The sequence below is a fragment of the Polypterus senegalus genome, chromosome 3, assembly GCF_016835505.1.
Source record: "Polypterus senegalus isolate Bchr_013 chromosome 3, ASM1683550v1, whole genome shotgun sequence".
NCBI lineage: Eukaryota > Metazoa > Chordata > Cladistia > Polypteriformes > Polypteridae > Polypterus > Polypterus senegalus.
The window spans coordinates 142,490,562-142,507,673 of NC_053156.1; the positions used below are offsets into that span (position 1 = coordinate 142,490,562).

At 37.5% G+C, this 17,112-nt stretch overlaps 1 protein-coding gene across 1 annotated transcript in view; it reads left to right on the forward strand.

Moving 5' to 3' along the window:
- rngtt (RNA guanylyltransferase and 5'-phosphatase) overlaps positions 1–16,655 on the forward strand; it is a 926,738-nt gene extending 910,083 nt beyond the window's left edge. The window contains exon 16 of the mRNA XM_039748003.1: positions 15,977–16,655. Coding sequence (XP_039603937.1) covers positions 15,977–16,134 — 158 coding nt within the window. The 3' untranslated portion in view covers positions 16,135–16,655. The remainder of the gene's footprint in view (positions 1–15,976) is intronic.
- Positions 16,656–17,112: the final 457 nt, after the last annotated feature.

The window sequence follows — 17,112 nt, forward strand, 5'->3', positions numbered from 1 at the left end:
CTATCTATCTATCTACAGTATCTATCTACAGTATCTATCTACTATTCATTTGGCATTTATTTCATAAATGTCAAAAATTTTATTTTTTTGCTTTTAATTTTTTTGTTTGGCCTTAGCCAACACCTGACTGGTCCAAAGTGCCAAGGCCTGTTCTTTTATAGGTTTTCCTGGGTTAAATTCCCAGGTCATTACATCCTTCACCTGCCAACCCGAGGAACTCCCACCTTTCACAAAGGATTTTTCCTTTGTGCAGCGTTTGGGGTTGGTCCCCACCCTCAGGAGCTCATAGGAAGTCTCCGCTGCATTCTTTTCTGAACCTGTCCCTCGTCTGTAGGTTCCTTGCCTATGGTTCCAGGTTCTCTTTAGAGGGTTTTGGGTTGGAACATGCTCCAGATTCCCCCTGACACACACCGACTGACCCCATCTCGGCAACGCAGGAACAGTGCTCTCCTACATGACTGTTCTGTGGTTGGTTGAGACTATGTTTCTGGTTGGCTTCCAGTTCCAAAAGGAGGCTATGATCCCGTCGACTACACCATTATTAAAGAATCACGAAAAAGGTTTTGCGGCAGCCACCTGTATATTATCCCTGTCTGCAAAAAGGGTTTGAAATAGGCACTGATGTGCATGCATTGAGTTCCAGGCTGAACTAATGAGTAGTGAAAAGATGGCGGTTTTGAAAAACCAAAACCAGAAGTGATGTCATCTTATGGCTGGAAGTGACATCATTCTTGGTGCCAGAACCAAAAGTGACGTGACTGAACTAAAAAAGAAATGCAGACAGTACAGCTTGGACTATTTGTACTTATTTTGAATTTACATATTTATTTCATAAATGTCAAAAATTTTATTTTTTTGCTTTAATTTTTGTTAGTGCATTTTTTGATATTAAATGTTGCACAAGATAATGCCATATTCCGTAGTCTTTTTATCTTTTTCAATCATTATTTACAAGTGATTAAAATGAAAAGTTTTGATATCTAGTGAAATATTTAATATCAAGTACTGTACAAATTTATTAATTTGAGTAAGTAAAATAAATGACTAGGGGGTCGACGGTTTTAAAAGTTTTTGGTAAAGGGGTCTGCGGCCGAAAAAAACAATATACAATGTTGCATTTTAATTACTTCTGTTTGGGTATTGGCCTTGTAAAAAGAAAATGAAGTCTTTTCTTGTGTGACGTTCTTTCTAATGTCAACCTGTTTTTATTTGTATGCCTAAGTCATTTTTCCTTCCTATGTGTAAGACTTGATATGTGTTTAATTACATCTTAATTTTCAGGTTATGTAGTCCAGCTCTGAATTTTATCCTGATCTACCTGTAGTATTTAGATGAATACAAGTTTTCTTCTAATTCACCCAATTTATTGTCTTGTGCAAATTAAGTTAACTACTTCTTTACATGTTTGTCTAAATAATTAATACAAATCTTAAAAGGCTTTCAGCCCAATAATGTCAGGATTTGGCTGGGGTTCAGCACCAAGCAATTCTTCATGCCTGCAAATTGCCCTTAGACACTCATATAACTTATGTGGAGAACCAGATGTGGAAAAGTCTTATGTTTAATGCTTTAACTTTGGTACTTTTATAATTAAACTATAAATCACAGGTGTTACCTGTTTATTTTCTCTTAACAAAATGAAATTCTATTGTCTTATTGATCAGTGACCATAAAAATACTAAAATAAATAAAATTCCCTTAAAATACATACTTTTTAACTGATAAAATATGTTTATACAGTTTTTTTTTTTCTTTTAGTGAACCTGCAGGACATTCCTAATTTTTGAGGTGTAATTTCAAATATAGTTCACCATTTTAAATATGCAGTACTTGTTATTTACCAAAAACTATACTGCTTGGCACACCCAAATAAATAATAAACATAGTACTGACCTTTAGAAAACCCACAAACCTATTCAATGTTCATAAGATAAGATAATATGTTATCATGAAGACACAAGGCTAACATGCTTAACAGGTTTACAAGTAAAATAGGCAGGTTTTTGTTAATCAAACAAGCCTATTGTTTTCTAAGCAGCAATTTTAACTTCCTCTTTATCTTTTGTTTTTCTAATTAAAGATGTGAGCAGCTGTGCTTAACACAAGCTCACTGGTCATCCAAGCTCAGGCGTGCAGTGTGTGTTTTAATTAAAAGGCAAAATAAAAAAGGTCTGAATTCAGTTCTGTTTCAGCATTTTTTTTTTTTTTGCTGTTTGTCTAATTGCACAGGATGACTCCCCAAGTATTCCTTTTTCTCAATTTATTACTCCACTTTCTTTAATTTAAAGGCTAATGTTCCAATTTTCTCTTTCTCTGGTATACTTGCTGTTCTCAGTTTACAGGAACATCTCAGCAAAAAAAAAAGACACCTGCACTAGCTCAACTACCATAATACAGTGTATTTAGCAAAAAAAGAATACTAAAACTAAATTATCATAAAGCATGGAAAAGCAGATGCTGAAAAAAATCTTTTTTTGTCACTGGTCAATTTACCTATCATCAGTCGAGTCTTTTGTAGTGAAAATCATCCAGTTTAGATTAGCAGCTGATTGACCAGATCATTACTGATTTTGTATTTTTTTTAATTGTTTTTATTTGCCTGTTTTGGGAATTATCTTTTAGCTTTAGCCTACTTTAATACTTTAGTCCAGATTTATTGGGATTATCAATGTATGACTTGAACTTGAATCTTGCCTTTTATGAATTTTTTTGTCTTGATGCCTTCTGCCTGCGTGTTTATGGCTTACTGTTTGTTGTTTGTCCATTCTTTGTATTACAGACTTTAACAGTAAAATAACATTTGGCTTTTCCCAGACTGTCAGAATCTACACACAAACCAAGGTGCATATAAAAGTAGCTAGCCGCAACTTAAAGGGCAGCACAATGCACCACAGTTGTACAGCTTGGCTTTTTTGCAGGGCAGCCAGTGTTGAGGTGCTGTGCTGACTAAGTCTAGGAGCGCAATTAGCCCAATTCAGGTCTGACAAACATTGGACCACCTAAATTTAATTTATGATTACCTAAGTCAAAGTGATCTGCATACAATTCCTTTAAAAATAATAGCTTCAGAGGGATCATATTACAGAATTTTGGAAGTCAAAAAGTGGAATAATATGCTCTAAACTGTTTAATTTTAGCATTTTAATGAAAGTATTCCTTATTTGAACATGTACACTGTCTGCCCCTTAAACCACACCTACCCTTCTGTTTTATTATCAATAATAATAACCATTATTCTGAAAATTATTTGAATTGCTTTTGAAAATAACATGACTTACCTAACTGATCAGTAATTTGCAGGGTTAGCACAGTCTGCTTTTTATTATTGCAACAAAGGTTTTGTTGTTGTTGTTATTTATTTATTTATTTATTAAATTTTAATTATGCTCTCTTGTAACCTCAAAAATATATACACAAATGTTGTGATAGGTTTTCAGTTGGTACTGTAATACCCGTCTTTAATGTGACTTCAGCATTGTCTGAAGTTACACATAATTAATTATATGAATGTATTTTTATCATGAATATTTTAGCTGTTTTAATGTTTGTATCCCAGCACTTTTTTTTATTGTATTGATTTTATTGAAATCACGCAACATTCCATACAAATAAATCAATTTTTACAAAAATAAGATCAAAAACAAAATCAACCCCCACCTCTGAGAAAGAGAGGTAAGCCAGCAGTGTAAAACTTAAAGCTAGTAAGAATAAGTAAATTGATGAACTAATAAGTTAGTAAAAATAAACGGAGGAGAAAAAAGAAAAAGTGTGGAGAATCTGCTTCATCTTATTCTAAAACTACCAAAATACCCGCGCTTCGCAGCGGAGAAGTAGTGTGTTAAAGAAGTAATGAAAAAGAAAAGGAAACATTTTAAAAATAACGTAACATGATTGTTAATGTAATTGTTTTGTCATTGATATGAGTGTTGCTGGCATATATATATTTTATATATATATACATATATATATATATATATATATATATATATATATATATATATATATATATATATATATATATATATATATATACATATACATGTGTACATATATACACATACACATATACTATGGGGTGCCAAACAGGCAAATACATTGATTTTATGAATATATAAAGTCGGCTTCAGAATATATAAAGTCAAAACTTGAATATATAAAGTCAGTGTCGGTATACATAAAGTCAAACTTGTTTCTGAATATATAAAGTCAAAAGTTGAATATATAAAGTCAGCGCTGGAATATATAAAGTCAAAACCTGAATAAATAAAGTCAGCGTCGGAATTTATAGAGTCATTCCTGATTATATAAAGTCAGCATTGGAGTATATAAACTCGCTCCTGAATATATAAAGTGAAAGTCAAAATCTGTTGATTGAAACGACTCTGAACTGAACTAAGTTAACAAAAACATTTTCAGAAAAATAAATTAAATAAACACTGTTCGGTTAATGTTTTGAAAATGATGCATGTGCCCTGCCCAGGATTGGTTCCTGCCTTGCGCCCAGTGTTGGTTGGGATTGGCTCCAGCAGACCCCCGTGACCCTGTGGTCAGATTCAACGGGTTGGGAAATGGATGGATATTCCAGCGCTGAGTTTGTATATTCCGACGCTGACTTTATATATTGAAGTTTTGACTTTATATATTCCAGCGCTGACTTTATATATTCAAGTTTTGACTTTATATATTCAGAAACAAGTATTGACTTTATATATACCGACGCTGACTTTATATATTAAAGGTTTGACTTTATTTATTCCGACAATGACTTTATTTAATCAAGTTTTGACTTTATATATTCGCGAATGACATTATATATACAAGTTTTGACTTTATACAGTTAAATGTAGTCATCATTGCATAACTTTTTCTTTACCATAGAAATTTAAAGACTAAATTCAACTTCCATTCCTAACAAAGATATTTCTGGCGACTAAATAGAAGCTACTTATATCCAAATTCGAGCTATTGAGCTGTCGCCTGCCTGTCTGAATAAATCACCCTCGCTCTTACTTTTTTACCGTTTATTTAATCATGGCTAGTGGCGGAAAAATCATAAAATGGAAGGAGGATTACACTGAGTATGGCTTTACCAAAACAATTATTGATGGCGAATCGATTATTCATAAAGTTTCAATTGGTGATCTGTTTTTCTGTGTTAACCTCATATTTTTTCATACTTCTTCTCAAACCAAGGGGGTGCGAGGGTAAAATGAATCGGGAAGCGCTGATCAATGTAATCGGTGTACCAGGAAATCATGCATTGACAGAAGTTCCCCTTTGTTTGTAATGCAAAGTGTGATTAAATGCAGGATTTTTTAACGCTTTATGGAAGCACATGCATCGAAGCTTCTCAGCTGTGCTTGTGCTAAGAAAAGGAAACATTTTAAAAATAACGTAACACGATTTTGTAAGTAGTGCCTGGAGGATTCAGTGTGGAGAAACTGTAGAGACAGCGTGTGTATTAACTTGTGGATTTTTCTGTGAGTATTTGGTGGCAGCGTCACAAACTCGCTTCGAACACTGCGTTAGCTGCGGAGCTCAGCTCAGAGCTAAATGAGGTGAATGGGAGGGGAGATGATGACGTGACTCCCCCACCCGCCTTAACTGTTAATCCCCCACAAACACAGTCTCTCGGAATTTGCATAGGCACTGCCCCTTACCTGCAATTTTAACTTAGTTACAAAGTGATCAAAACTCTTGTTTATATCCTGCATCCTCTAATTAAACTTGTATCCCGCATTACCCGTGGGCATGACATACGGCAGCAGCAGCTTGTCAATGAACTTAATTTAAACTTTAGGTTTACACCGTGCTTTGTTTCCGAAGTTGCAGCACTCATGAATATGGTCGTATATGTCACTCGCTCGCTTCTTATTGTTTCGCTGCCTTCTCAATTATGTAATGCATGCTTTCTTCAGCGCTTTTTGGAGCTCTTCCTGGTTTTCTAAGTACTGCGTTGGCAGTCAGTTCACGTGATTACGTGGGAGGCGTGATGATGTCACACGAAACTCCGCCCCCCCGGCTTTTGAGCTAAACTCCATTACAGTAAATGGAGAAAAATAGCTTCCAGTTATGACCATTACACGTAGAATTTCGAAATGAAACCTGCCCAACATTTGTAAGGAATGAGCCTGCCAAATTTCAGCCTTCTACCTACATGGGAACTTGGAGAATTAGTGATGAGTCAGTGAGTGAGTGAATCAGTCAGTCAGTCAGTGAGGGCTTTGCCTTTTATTAGTATAGATATTATTGACTAGCAAAATACCCACGCTTTGCAGCGGCGAAGTAGTGTGTTAAAGAAGTTATGACAAAGAAAAGGAAACATTTTAAAAATAATGTAACATGATTGTCAATGTAATTGTTTTGTCACAGTTATGAGTGTTGCTGTCATCAAGGATTTAATTATCATTATTTCTTTCAATCAGGTTCGTATTTGGAGGACGTGTTGTGTTCAAGTTACATTCTGTGTTTGTCAACCATTGTAAAGATAACAGGTTTCATTCATCGAAGTGTTCACAACCCAAATCGCTACTCATGAATCTATGATGTTTAACAGGCATTCCCAGTATTAAGTTGTCGATTTGCCTGCGAATATTTAGCGGCAGCGTGTCTATGAATTTGTGGAATTACCTGCGAGTATTTAGCAACAGCGTCTGTATGAACTTGTGGATTTGCCTGCGAGTTTTTAGCAGCAGCGTTTCTAGTTGTGGATTTTCCTGCGAGTATTTAGCGACAGCATGTCTATTAACTTGTGGATTTTTCTGCGAGTATTTAGCGACAGCGTCACAAAATTGTTTTCGTCTAGCTGCATCAGAAAATGTGCCACGACGTCTGACACGCCTCATTTTTACTGTTTTCTCACAGATTGGATTGCTGCTGTCATAATCGGTTTGAGTTTCATGGTTTGTTTCAATTACGTTAGTATTTGCAGGACTTGTGTTGAAGTGACATTCGACATCTGTCAAGCGTTGTAAGCATACAACCAGCTTCATCGATAACTTCGCATCCAGCTTTTGAGAGTTGAAACATTCATAAACATCAAAGTGTCCACTACTCAAAGCGTCACCTGTGAATCTAAGATGTTTAAGAGCCATTGGCGGTTCTTCAAAGGTGTAAAATATTTGGCCATTTCGGTACACTTGAAAGTGACAACCAAACAGTTCAGCAGCAGCCATCAACTTACATGCAGAAGCATAGGTGAAGGGCTTAAGCATTTCACTCTTCTAGTGTCCCTGTGTAGTATAATTATCTCCTGTACCGTCATCAGTCCACACCTTGAACCTGTCCCAGTCATTCAATACATAAGACACAATGTTCCTCCGGATATCAAGAGTGAGCCTGATATGGCTGTGCAATATGTAACACAGAGAATGTAAAAGACAAGCGGCATCTCCGGGCATGGAAACCACTCAGTAAGTGACAGTTTTTTGATCGATGGTGATGGATATGTTAATGGGGGTACAGTTGGAACAATAAAGGAAATGGGTACCTGAACAGTAAACTAAGTCTAAAATACCTACAATAACTATAATCGTAATAAACGAACAATAAAACAGCGGAGAAGCTGTGGATTAAATAAAAAGGCTGCAGTTATCAGCAGGGAGGCATGAATACCGTGGCGAAGCAAAGAAGGGAATGAAGAGACCGGAGTGACGAACGGCCTTATATGGGCAGGCAGTCAACTACACAGGGAGGCGTGGGGATGGGGGACGCAACGCCGTCTCACATGGTGACCGAGCTGCGGGCTATGGATGTATATATTCAATTCAATTCTGACCGTTACGTGTAGAATTTCGAAATGAAACCTGCTTAACTTTTGTAAGTAACCTGTAAGGAATGAGCCTGCCAAATTTCAGCCTTCTACTTACACAGGAGAATTAGTGATGAATATGTCAGTCAGTCAGTCAGTGAGGGCTTTGCCTTTTAGTAGTATAGATTAGATCCTGCCAGGTTTTGAAAACGTTCTGCACAGATCCTCTAAGTGCAAATTTGTTTTTTTCCAATTTCAAATAATATATAACATCATTTACCCACTAACTTAAAAGAGGAGAGTTAGGATTCTTCCAGTTGAGCAAGATAAGTCTGCGTGCCAATAGTAAAGTAAAGGCATTTACAGTTTGTTTGTCCTTCTCCACTTTAAGCTCATCTGGAAGAACAGTAAACACAGCTGTTAGTGGATTAGGAGGGATTGTGTCACCAAGGCTGTCTGAAAGGCATTTAAAGATTTTGGTCCAGAATGATGTTAATTTGGTGCAGGTCCAGAACATGTGGCCTAGTGAGGCTGGAACTTGATTACAGCGTTCGCAGATTGGATCTTTCCCTGGAAATATTTTGGACAATTTTAAGCGAGACAGATGTGCTCGATATATAATTTTGATTGAATAATTGTATGCTTTGCACATATGGAGCTTGAGTGAATTCCCCACATTGCTACCTTCCACTCCTTTTCTGAGATGTTCAGTGAGAGATCCTTTTCCCACTGTCCTGTTGGATCTTTGAAAGGGAGGGACTCTAGAATGGTTTTATATATTGCTGAAATGCTGTCCTCTTGACTAATCAATATTTTTTCCGGCATAGAGGTAGGTGGGAGGTGAGGAAAATTGGGCAGGTTCTGTTTAATAAAAGTTTCTGATTTGAAGGTAGTGAAAGAAATATGTTGCTGGAAAGTTAAATTTGGAATGTAATCATTCTTAGAATGCAAGACGTTTTCTATGTGCAGATCTCTAAGTGATTTAACCCCGAATGTTTTCCAGACATTAAAAACGGCATATGTTTGAGAGAGTGGAAAACGTTGGTTCTCGTGCAGAGATACCACAGATAAAAGCTTCTTTATCTTAAAATGCTTCCTACATTGGTTCCATATTCTGAGTGAATGAAGCACAATCGGGGTGTTAGTATATTGATGAGAACTTGCATTTATTGGGGCACAAAGCAAGGAATATAAAGAAGTGCTGCAGGATTTTATTAATATTGCGGACCAAGCCTGTGTGTGTTCATTTATTTGTGTCCATGTCCAAGTTTTTATAGCTTGTATATTTGCTGCCCAGTAATAAAACTGAAAGTTAGGTAGAGCCTTGCCGCCTTCCCAGCCCAACTCTTCTCCAAATTGTTTAATATGCCCTCAATGTTCTCTGCAGCTTCTCATTATTAATCGTCTTAATATATAAAAATTGAGAAAGAATGTTAACATGTGTTGATATTAATGGTCTCTTTAAAGAAAAACATCAGTCCTCTACCAAGAAAGAAGAAGCTAACATTTACTGTTTTGTATAAACCCTTCCCTCTCACTTTGCACATAAGAGTTTGTCTAATTTGTGAGAAGGGGCACATGAGCCACTAAACATAAAAACAGACAGCTTACAGAGGTAATTGTTAAATTTCGTATTGTTATGCAGTATGGAAGTTACCTTATAGACAATTGGGATTGGCTCCAGCAGACCCCTGTGACCCTGTAGTTAGGATATAGCAGGTTGGATAATGGATGGAATAATTACTCCAAACAATATAATTTAATAATCACATTCTGAGCATTTATTGCAAGAATATAAGACAGAACCACACAATTAGCTCTTGGATTTGTGTTGATTTGTGAGTTTTTGCCTAGTATACTATTTATGGTATCAGATTAATTTAAATGTTCATCCAAATTTAATCATGCATTTTATTTCTCCTTCACATGCGGTAATCTACATAAATAAAATCATTGAACTTGCAAAAAAATGTGTCTTCCCTGATCTAAGGTGCAATGCTAATAGGGATGCTAACACATTAATGTCTCATTCTTCCTTATATGGTATTAGATAATAATCCATCATAATGAGGCAGAAGTCCTGTCCTAGAAGTGTTTTCCAGCAATCAAACGATCAGCTGGATTCTCCTTATGTTCCAGGCTACAAGCTGAGTTAGAACGTGGCTTGTGCATCACATGCTTGAGGATCTGTTCAGTCTCTGTTGGGCATTTTGAGTTAAACATTCTTTGCTGTTTTGAATATTTTTTTCTTTTTCAAATGTCCAATCTTCAAATGTCCAAGGATGCTTCTTAAGTTATATCCTTTGGTCTGAAGTAGCATGTACCCTCATTTTTTGTATAGTTACTGCCTGTCGGTTCTTGAGCTTGCAACAGGGACAATTCACCTTAGCTTCTTCTGATGATTTAGAAGATTGTAATTGAGCAGATATTAATGCAGTTTTTTCGCTATCTTTGACCCTGTTTATAATCCACTAATTTATTTGTGTTGCATTATTTAGATAAAATATACACAGTCAAGTTTAATCCTTTATAAAATTTTACAGGTAATATACATTTAGAACATGCAAGAACTAAATTATCAACTGATTTTCTACTAGTTTCTTGTATGATGCATGCTACAAAACACAAGTAGAAGTAGCCTAGAAATAAAAATTGGTAGTTGGCTCCATTACAGCCTGATAGTATAAGAGGAAAGTTAATTGTGTTGACTTTTCATGTAATTCATTATTTTAATCAATGCCATCATCTGTGTGAATTTTAAGGATCTGACAAGTACATGTCTACAGTAATTATTGTAATTTAGGCATCTATATCTCATAAGGTTGTGGCTTCCTCTTCTGGATTATTTATTTGTTGCATCTGAATTAAGCATATTAATTAAGAAGCTTAGATGTTTAATGTGAAGTGCTTATTTCATATTTCTTGTCTTTTTTCAGTACCTATGGTTCACCTTGTCTCCTTGCTTCTTTAGATTTTCATTTGATAAGTAGCCTACTGTAAGCACAGTATAGTTGTCTCAGCTGGAGAAGGGCTTAATAAATCCGTGGGTTCAATGTCTGTGTATTGGAAATAGATTTGTAAAAAATTAGAAACAAATGCTCTGGTCAGTCTCAAGCCAAACATCCATTTTCTAAGATGTAGAATACTAAGATAAATACAGGTAGTCCCCAGGTTAAGGACATCCAACCTACGACTTACGAACGAGCGCACAGCTGCGACACATGCGCCTCAGTAACTGCCGCTCCGTCAACTTCGGCCTGGGGATGCTGTAAGCGGTGGCTGGAGGGGGGCGATTTCGCTGCTTGCACAGTGTAATTTCCCTTGGGCAGCTCCCGGCGGCAAGCGGTGGTCCATAGTCAACGGGGCCACAGCTATCACTCGTGTGCAGGACAATTGTTCGCTACCTGCCCACTACGCTGCTGCAGCTGACTGGACACAGGCTGGATGGAGCGGAGGGGGGAATTTCACTGCCCGCCCAGCACATATGGCTGGTAATGCTGCAAGCGCTGACCCGGTTGTGGCTGTATGTAGGCCATTGAGGGTGAACGGAGAGGCGGGGGTAGTATTGTAGTGTGCCTTGGATGGCTGCCTGTTGAATTGGGGTTGGGAGATTCACTACCCGCCTTTGACCGTACCGTGTTCCTTCTCAGTGGGCGAACGCTGCAGGCAGCATACTGTAGTGGAGGTGACTGTGTGGTGGGTAGTGCTGGGTGGTATGACCAAAATTCTGTATCATGGTATTTTTCAAAATTGTACCAGTTTCACGGTATTCAACGGTATTTTTTTTTCCATGCATGAGTTAACCACATTTTCCACTGCAATTACTGCAGTAGACTGGCTAAGAATAATCTATTCCACTGTCATGAGAATTATACATTGTACAAAAAAACATTTTAATATGCACAAAAGTATTAATAAAGGTTTGCATGGCCCCATAAAGTGATAGTTTTCAAGGAGGGGGGCACTAATGAGGCACTAATGAAGAGAAGGAATCACATTGCATGACAGCTGCAGTCAAAATATAGAACCTTTTTGTTGAAAAAATTTTGCAAACAACTTAAACCAATTTTGACAACATATTTTCAACCATCCAAAAAGGCATTTAGACTTGATAAAATATCCAGAGGTGCTTGTCAAAAGTTGTATTGCACTGAACATGTCTTAGAAAAGGAATAAATAGAAAATATTTTTTGTAAACCAACTACATTCTGCTAATGTTAACAATCTCTGTCCACTGACACGTTAAAGCGACTTTTTAAACAACTTTACCATCATTAAACTGCATAATATTTAAACTAATAAATAATAACAATAAAATAAATAATAGTGCATCTTCCAGTAATAATAATATTACTTCAAAACTTCAAAACACGATTGCATAACTGCAGGGAGTTGATGAGGTGATTGGGGCAAGTCACACCCGATCGTTCTCTATTACTTTATCGGCTTACTGTGGCATGTGAATAAGGCACTGTGCCCACGGAGATGTATATTTATGGGCCGGCAGGATAGGGGGAAGCAAAAAAGAAAAGGTAGAACACACAGAGGTTAAAGAAGGGAAAAAGCAGTCATGGGAGACGATACAGACACCAGGAAGGTGAAGGCAGCACAAGCTGGGGCTCTGTGAGGGAGCGCAGGCTAAGGTGATCTAGGGGCTGTTTCATCCCACTGACTAAGCATGTACAGGTGCTGGTCATAAAATTAGAATATCATGACAAAGTTGATTTATTTTAGTAATTCCATTCAAAAAGTGAAACTTGTATATTAGATTCATTCATTACACACAGAATGATGTATTTCAAATCTTTATTTCTTTTAATTTTTTTGATTATAATATCTAACAACTAATGAAAAGTCCCAAATTCAGTATCTCAGAAAACTAGAATATCAATTAAGACGAATGCAAAAAAAGGATTTTTAGAAATGTTGGCCAACTGAAAGGTATGAACATGAAAAGTATGAGCATGTACAGCACTTAATATTTAGTTGGGGCTCCTTTGGCCTGGATTACTGCAGCAATGCGGCATGGCATGGAGTCGATCAGTCTGTGGCATTGCTCAGGTGTTATGAGAGCCCATGTTGCTCTCAGCTCTTCTGAATTGTTGGGTCTGGCATATTGCATCTTCCTCTTCACAATACCCCATAGATTTTCTATGGGGTTAAGGTCAGGCGAGTTTGCTGGCCAATAAAAAACAGGGATACCATGGTCCTTAAACCAGGTACTGGTAGCTTTGTCACTGTGTGCAGGTGCCAGGTCCTGTTGGAAAATGAAATCTGCATCTCCATAAAGTTCATCAGCAGCAGGAAGCATGAAGTGCTCTAAAACTTCCTGGTAGATGGCTGCGTTGACCTTGGACCTCAGAAAACACAATGGACCAACACCAGCAGATGACATGGCACCCCAAACCATCACTGACTGTGGAAACTTTACACTGGACCATAAGCAATGTGGGTTCTGTGTCTCTCCTCTCTTCCTCCAGACTCTGGGACCTTGATTTCCAAAGGAAATGCAAAATGTACTTCCATAAGAGAACATAACTTTGGACCACTCAGCAGCAGTTTTGTCTTTAGCCCAGGCGAGACGCTTCTTACACTGTCTCTTGTTCAAGAGTGGCTTGACACAAGGAATGCGACAGCTGAAACCCATGTCTTGCATACGTCTGTGCATGGTGGTTCTTGAAGCACTGACTCCAGCTGCAGTCCACTCTTTGTGAATCTCCCCCACAGTTTTGAATGGGTTTTGTTTCACAATCCTCTCCAGGGTGCAGTTATCCCAATTGCTTGTACACTTTTTTCTACGACATCTTGTCCTTCCTTCGCCTCTCTATTAATGTGATTGGACACAGAGCTCTGTGAACAGCCAGCCTCTTTAGCAATGACCTTTTGTGTCTTGCCCTCCTTGTGCAAGGTGTCAATGGTCGTCTTTTGGACAACTGTCAAGTCAGCAGTCTTCCCCATGATTGTGTAGCCTACAGAACTAGACTGAGAGACCATTTAAAGGCTTTTGCAGGTGTTTTGAGTTAATTAGCTGATTAGAGTGTGGCACCAGGTGTCTTCAATATTGAACCTTTTCACAATATTCTAATTTTCCGAGATACTGAATTTGGGACTTTCATTAGTAGTCTGTTATAATCATCAAAATTAAAAGAAATAAATATTTGAAATACATCAGTCTGTGTGTAATGAATGAATCTGTTTTCACTTTTTGAATGGAATTACTGAAATAAATCAACTTTGTCATGATATTCTAATTTTATGACCAGCACCTGTAGAGTGGGCCGAGCAAAATGTAAGACCTCCCAATGGATTTGAGGAGCGACTGAGTGAGTGTGAAGGAAGATGGGAGGTGTGCCAACCTCGGACGGTCTGGCTGCGCAGTGTGGCAGCAGCCAAGACAGGAGTTGGCAGAAAGCAGTTCGTGCTGCAAAGGCTCCGCCAGCAACGCCCCTAAAGGATGAGTCTTGTAGACAGAAGGTGGTGTGTTGCGATCGGCGAGGAGAGATACTGCATTTTAACCTCTATTTTAACAGACTTATTTATTATGGATTTTATCCCCATGTTTCACTGGTTTTATGGATTTGCTATTTATTTGGTTATTGTATTTTTCTTAAAACTGCACAATGGACACTTTTGGTTTTACTTTTGGCTGTTTTTAACAAAAGCACTTGAGCACTTTCCACCATCCCCTGGCTTCAATGAGATTTCTCAGCTCATCTCGGTCATAACTATTGACGGTGTTAGTTCAACAGACTCTCATGTGGAAAGATGGAGTCTGTAGGGGACCAGCATCGTCACACTATTACATAGTAACCAGGTACATTACACAGTATTGGAAAAAAAATATAAAACAAGTACAACTTGACTTGCAGTATTATCAGGTAGTATAGAAACAGTATTCACACATTTGAACATAATAGTCCACATCCAAACTTTTAAAACCAAAGTATCTTCAGACAACAGACACGGCACCTTTTTCGTCAAAAGTTCTTCTCTGTCATCATGTTCAACTTTATCGTCTGCTACAGCTTCCATTTAGGAATGTTCTCTGTTCATTTTCACTAATCAATACTTCCACTAATGCATATATTCCGTCGCATGCCTGTTTAGCGGTGCAGCATTGAAAAAGGTCCCCCCTTAAACAGTTTCCCACTGCGCCACATTCCGAACATTGTTTGGTCTATTTAAACCAGTGTTCCGGTATAAGAAAAATTAATATCATAACAAAAATAAAAAACGTTTTTTGGTATGAACCAGTATACCACCCAGCACTAGTGGTGGGCGAGTGATGAACCACCGCCCCCACTGATTCTCAATAGCAAGCCTGCTCTGTTACGCACATAGCAGGATGTTGTCTCTTGTCAGTACATCAGATGTGCTGACGACGGGTTCCTTCCTGCTGTGATAGCGTGTAAAATGCTGTGTAGAAGAGCTTATCTTAACCTTTTGTCTTCACCCTTCAACAATGTCTCTGAAACACAAATCTAATGCAAGTGCTGGTAATACAGTAAGAAGAGAAAAACCATCACCACTGAAAATAAAGTAGAAATAATAAAAAGGTCAGAGAGAGGTGAAACTCCATTATTCATTGGCAGAGCACTTGATTACAGTCGGTCAACAATAGCATTTATTAAATTTATGTACCTGTTCCGACTTACATACAAATTCAACTTAAGTATAAACCTACAGTCCCTATCTCATACATAACCCGGGGACTGCCTGTAATCTAATCATTTTTACCAAACACCATTTAAAGTACATGGTGCCTTTTCACAATATGTTGTATAGTAGTCATCAAGAAAATAAACCCATATGCACCAAAATAAAAAAAAAAATCAGTTAAATCTGTAAGAGGATATAGGTAAAGCCACATCTAACAGTACATTATGTGTAAGGTAATGGTCTGGGGAAAGGACTGTGTCATTTATACATTTTGACACAATTAGCTTATACAGCTGAATATTTGTAATTTTGAACACTTTTAGTACTTTTCAGAACAGCAACAGAATCCAGCTTCTTTTTATTGCAAAACTTAAAAAAGGAGGAAATCTTGTTGCAAAAATTGTTTTTTATAGACAGGCATGAGGAAAAGTTGAATATTAGGCAGCCACTGGATCCTCCAGTGCAGGGTGCCTTTTCTCACAAATACAATTTTCTGCTACTGTGGTGATGTGGATGACCTGTACATAACACAATGACTAAGACCATTTCTCTTTGGTTCTCTTCCAGCTGTCTGTAACAGCATTCAACATCCAGTTACCAAGGAAATCCTCCTAGAGTTCATTGAAAGATCTTCACAGGGACAGACACCAAAGCGTCCCCTGGATCGAGATGCTGAGTTGATGCCACCACCGCCTCCGAAGCGCCTCAACAGAGCAATACAGTAGTGCAGAAATCTGGAACTGCAAGCAGTTTTTTCATCAACAATGATATACAGCATCACGTATTGTCCACCCGTGTGGGCAAATTGTTTATGCAGAAACACCTTGGTTTCTTTATTTTAGGGCTGCAAGTTGAAATTAAAGATTAATTGTGATCACTTCCGAAACTGGACTGTCTTCTTTACAGTGAGTCATGTCCTATTGCACCAAAAGCTTCAAGGTCTGTGGAAGGATTTATTGTACCAGTTTTTTGATTGTTTTTTGATAGTTTTCATTGTTCTTGGTATCATTGTTTTTGTCTATTTTTTATTTGAAAATATTTTTAACATAAAAAAAGATCATATACAGGTGTTATGTTTTACATGTGAGGAAACTTGCTTAGTTTGCTTTTAGTTATCAAATACGTATATACAGTGTGCGTGTATATGTGTATCCAGGCACAGGCATAACTCACAAATGGACAAAAATACATGTTTTAGTGCATTTGTTGACTAGAATGAAGTATTAAAGAAATCCTGTGGGTTTCAGTCTTTTGTTTTTTTCCGTCTTATTTATGTTTGTTCAAATCATGAGGCTTCCCCAGCTGTCATAAGAATGGCACAAACTGTAACTCGTAGATTAAAACAATTCAGTCTCCATGTCTGCACTGCAGCAGGCTGCTTTTTGATTCCACAGTCTCAGTTATTAAAACATAAAAACTGTGCTGTGTGCCCTCCAGCATGCATTTCTCCTTAACCTCAAGCAATGATCACAGATTTGCTATCCTAAAGGAGCAAGCACAGCTGCTTCAAATTAATTACTCTCTTGTTCCTGTTTCTCCCCTACTAACCAGCAAGAGATGACGTTAACTAGAAGGAAAATAAAAAGCATGCAATTGAAAGAAGTCCTTGTCCTGTGTGACTCTATCTTCTACATTAGGACAAATTTGATGCCAGAATGGTATTAATATGCACCTGCTTTTTTCTCTGCATATTTGCAACACAC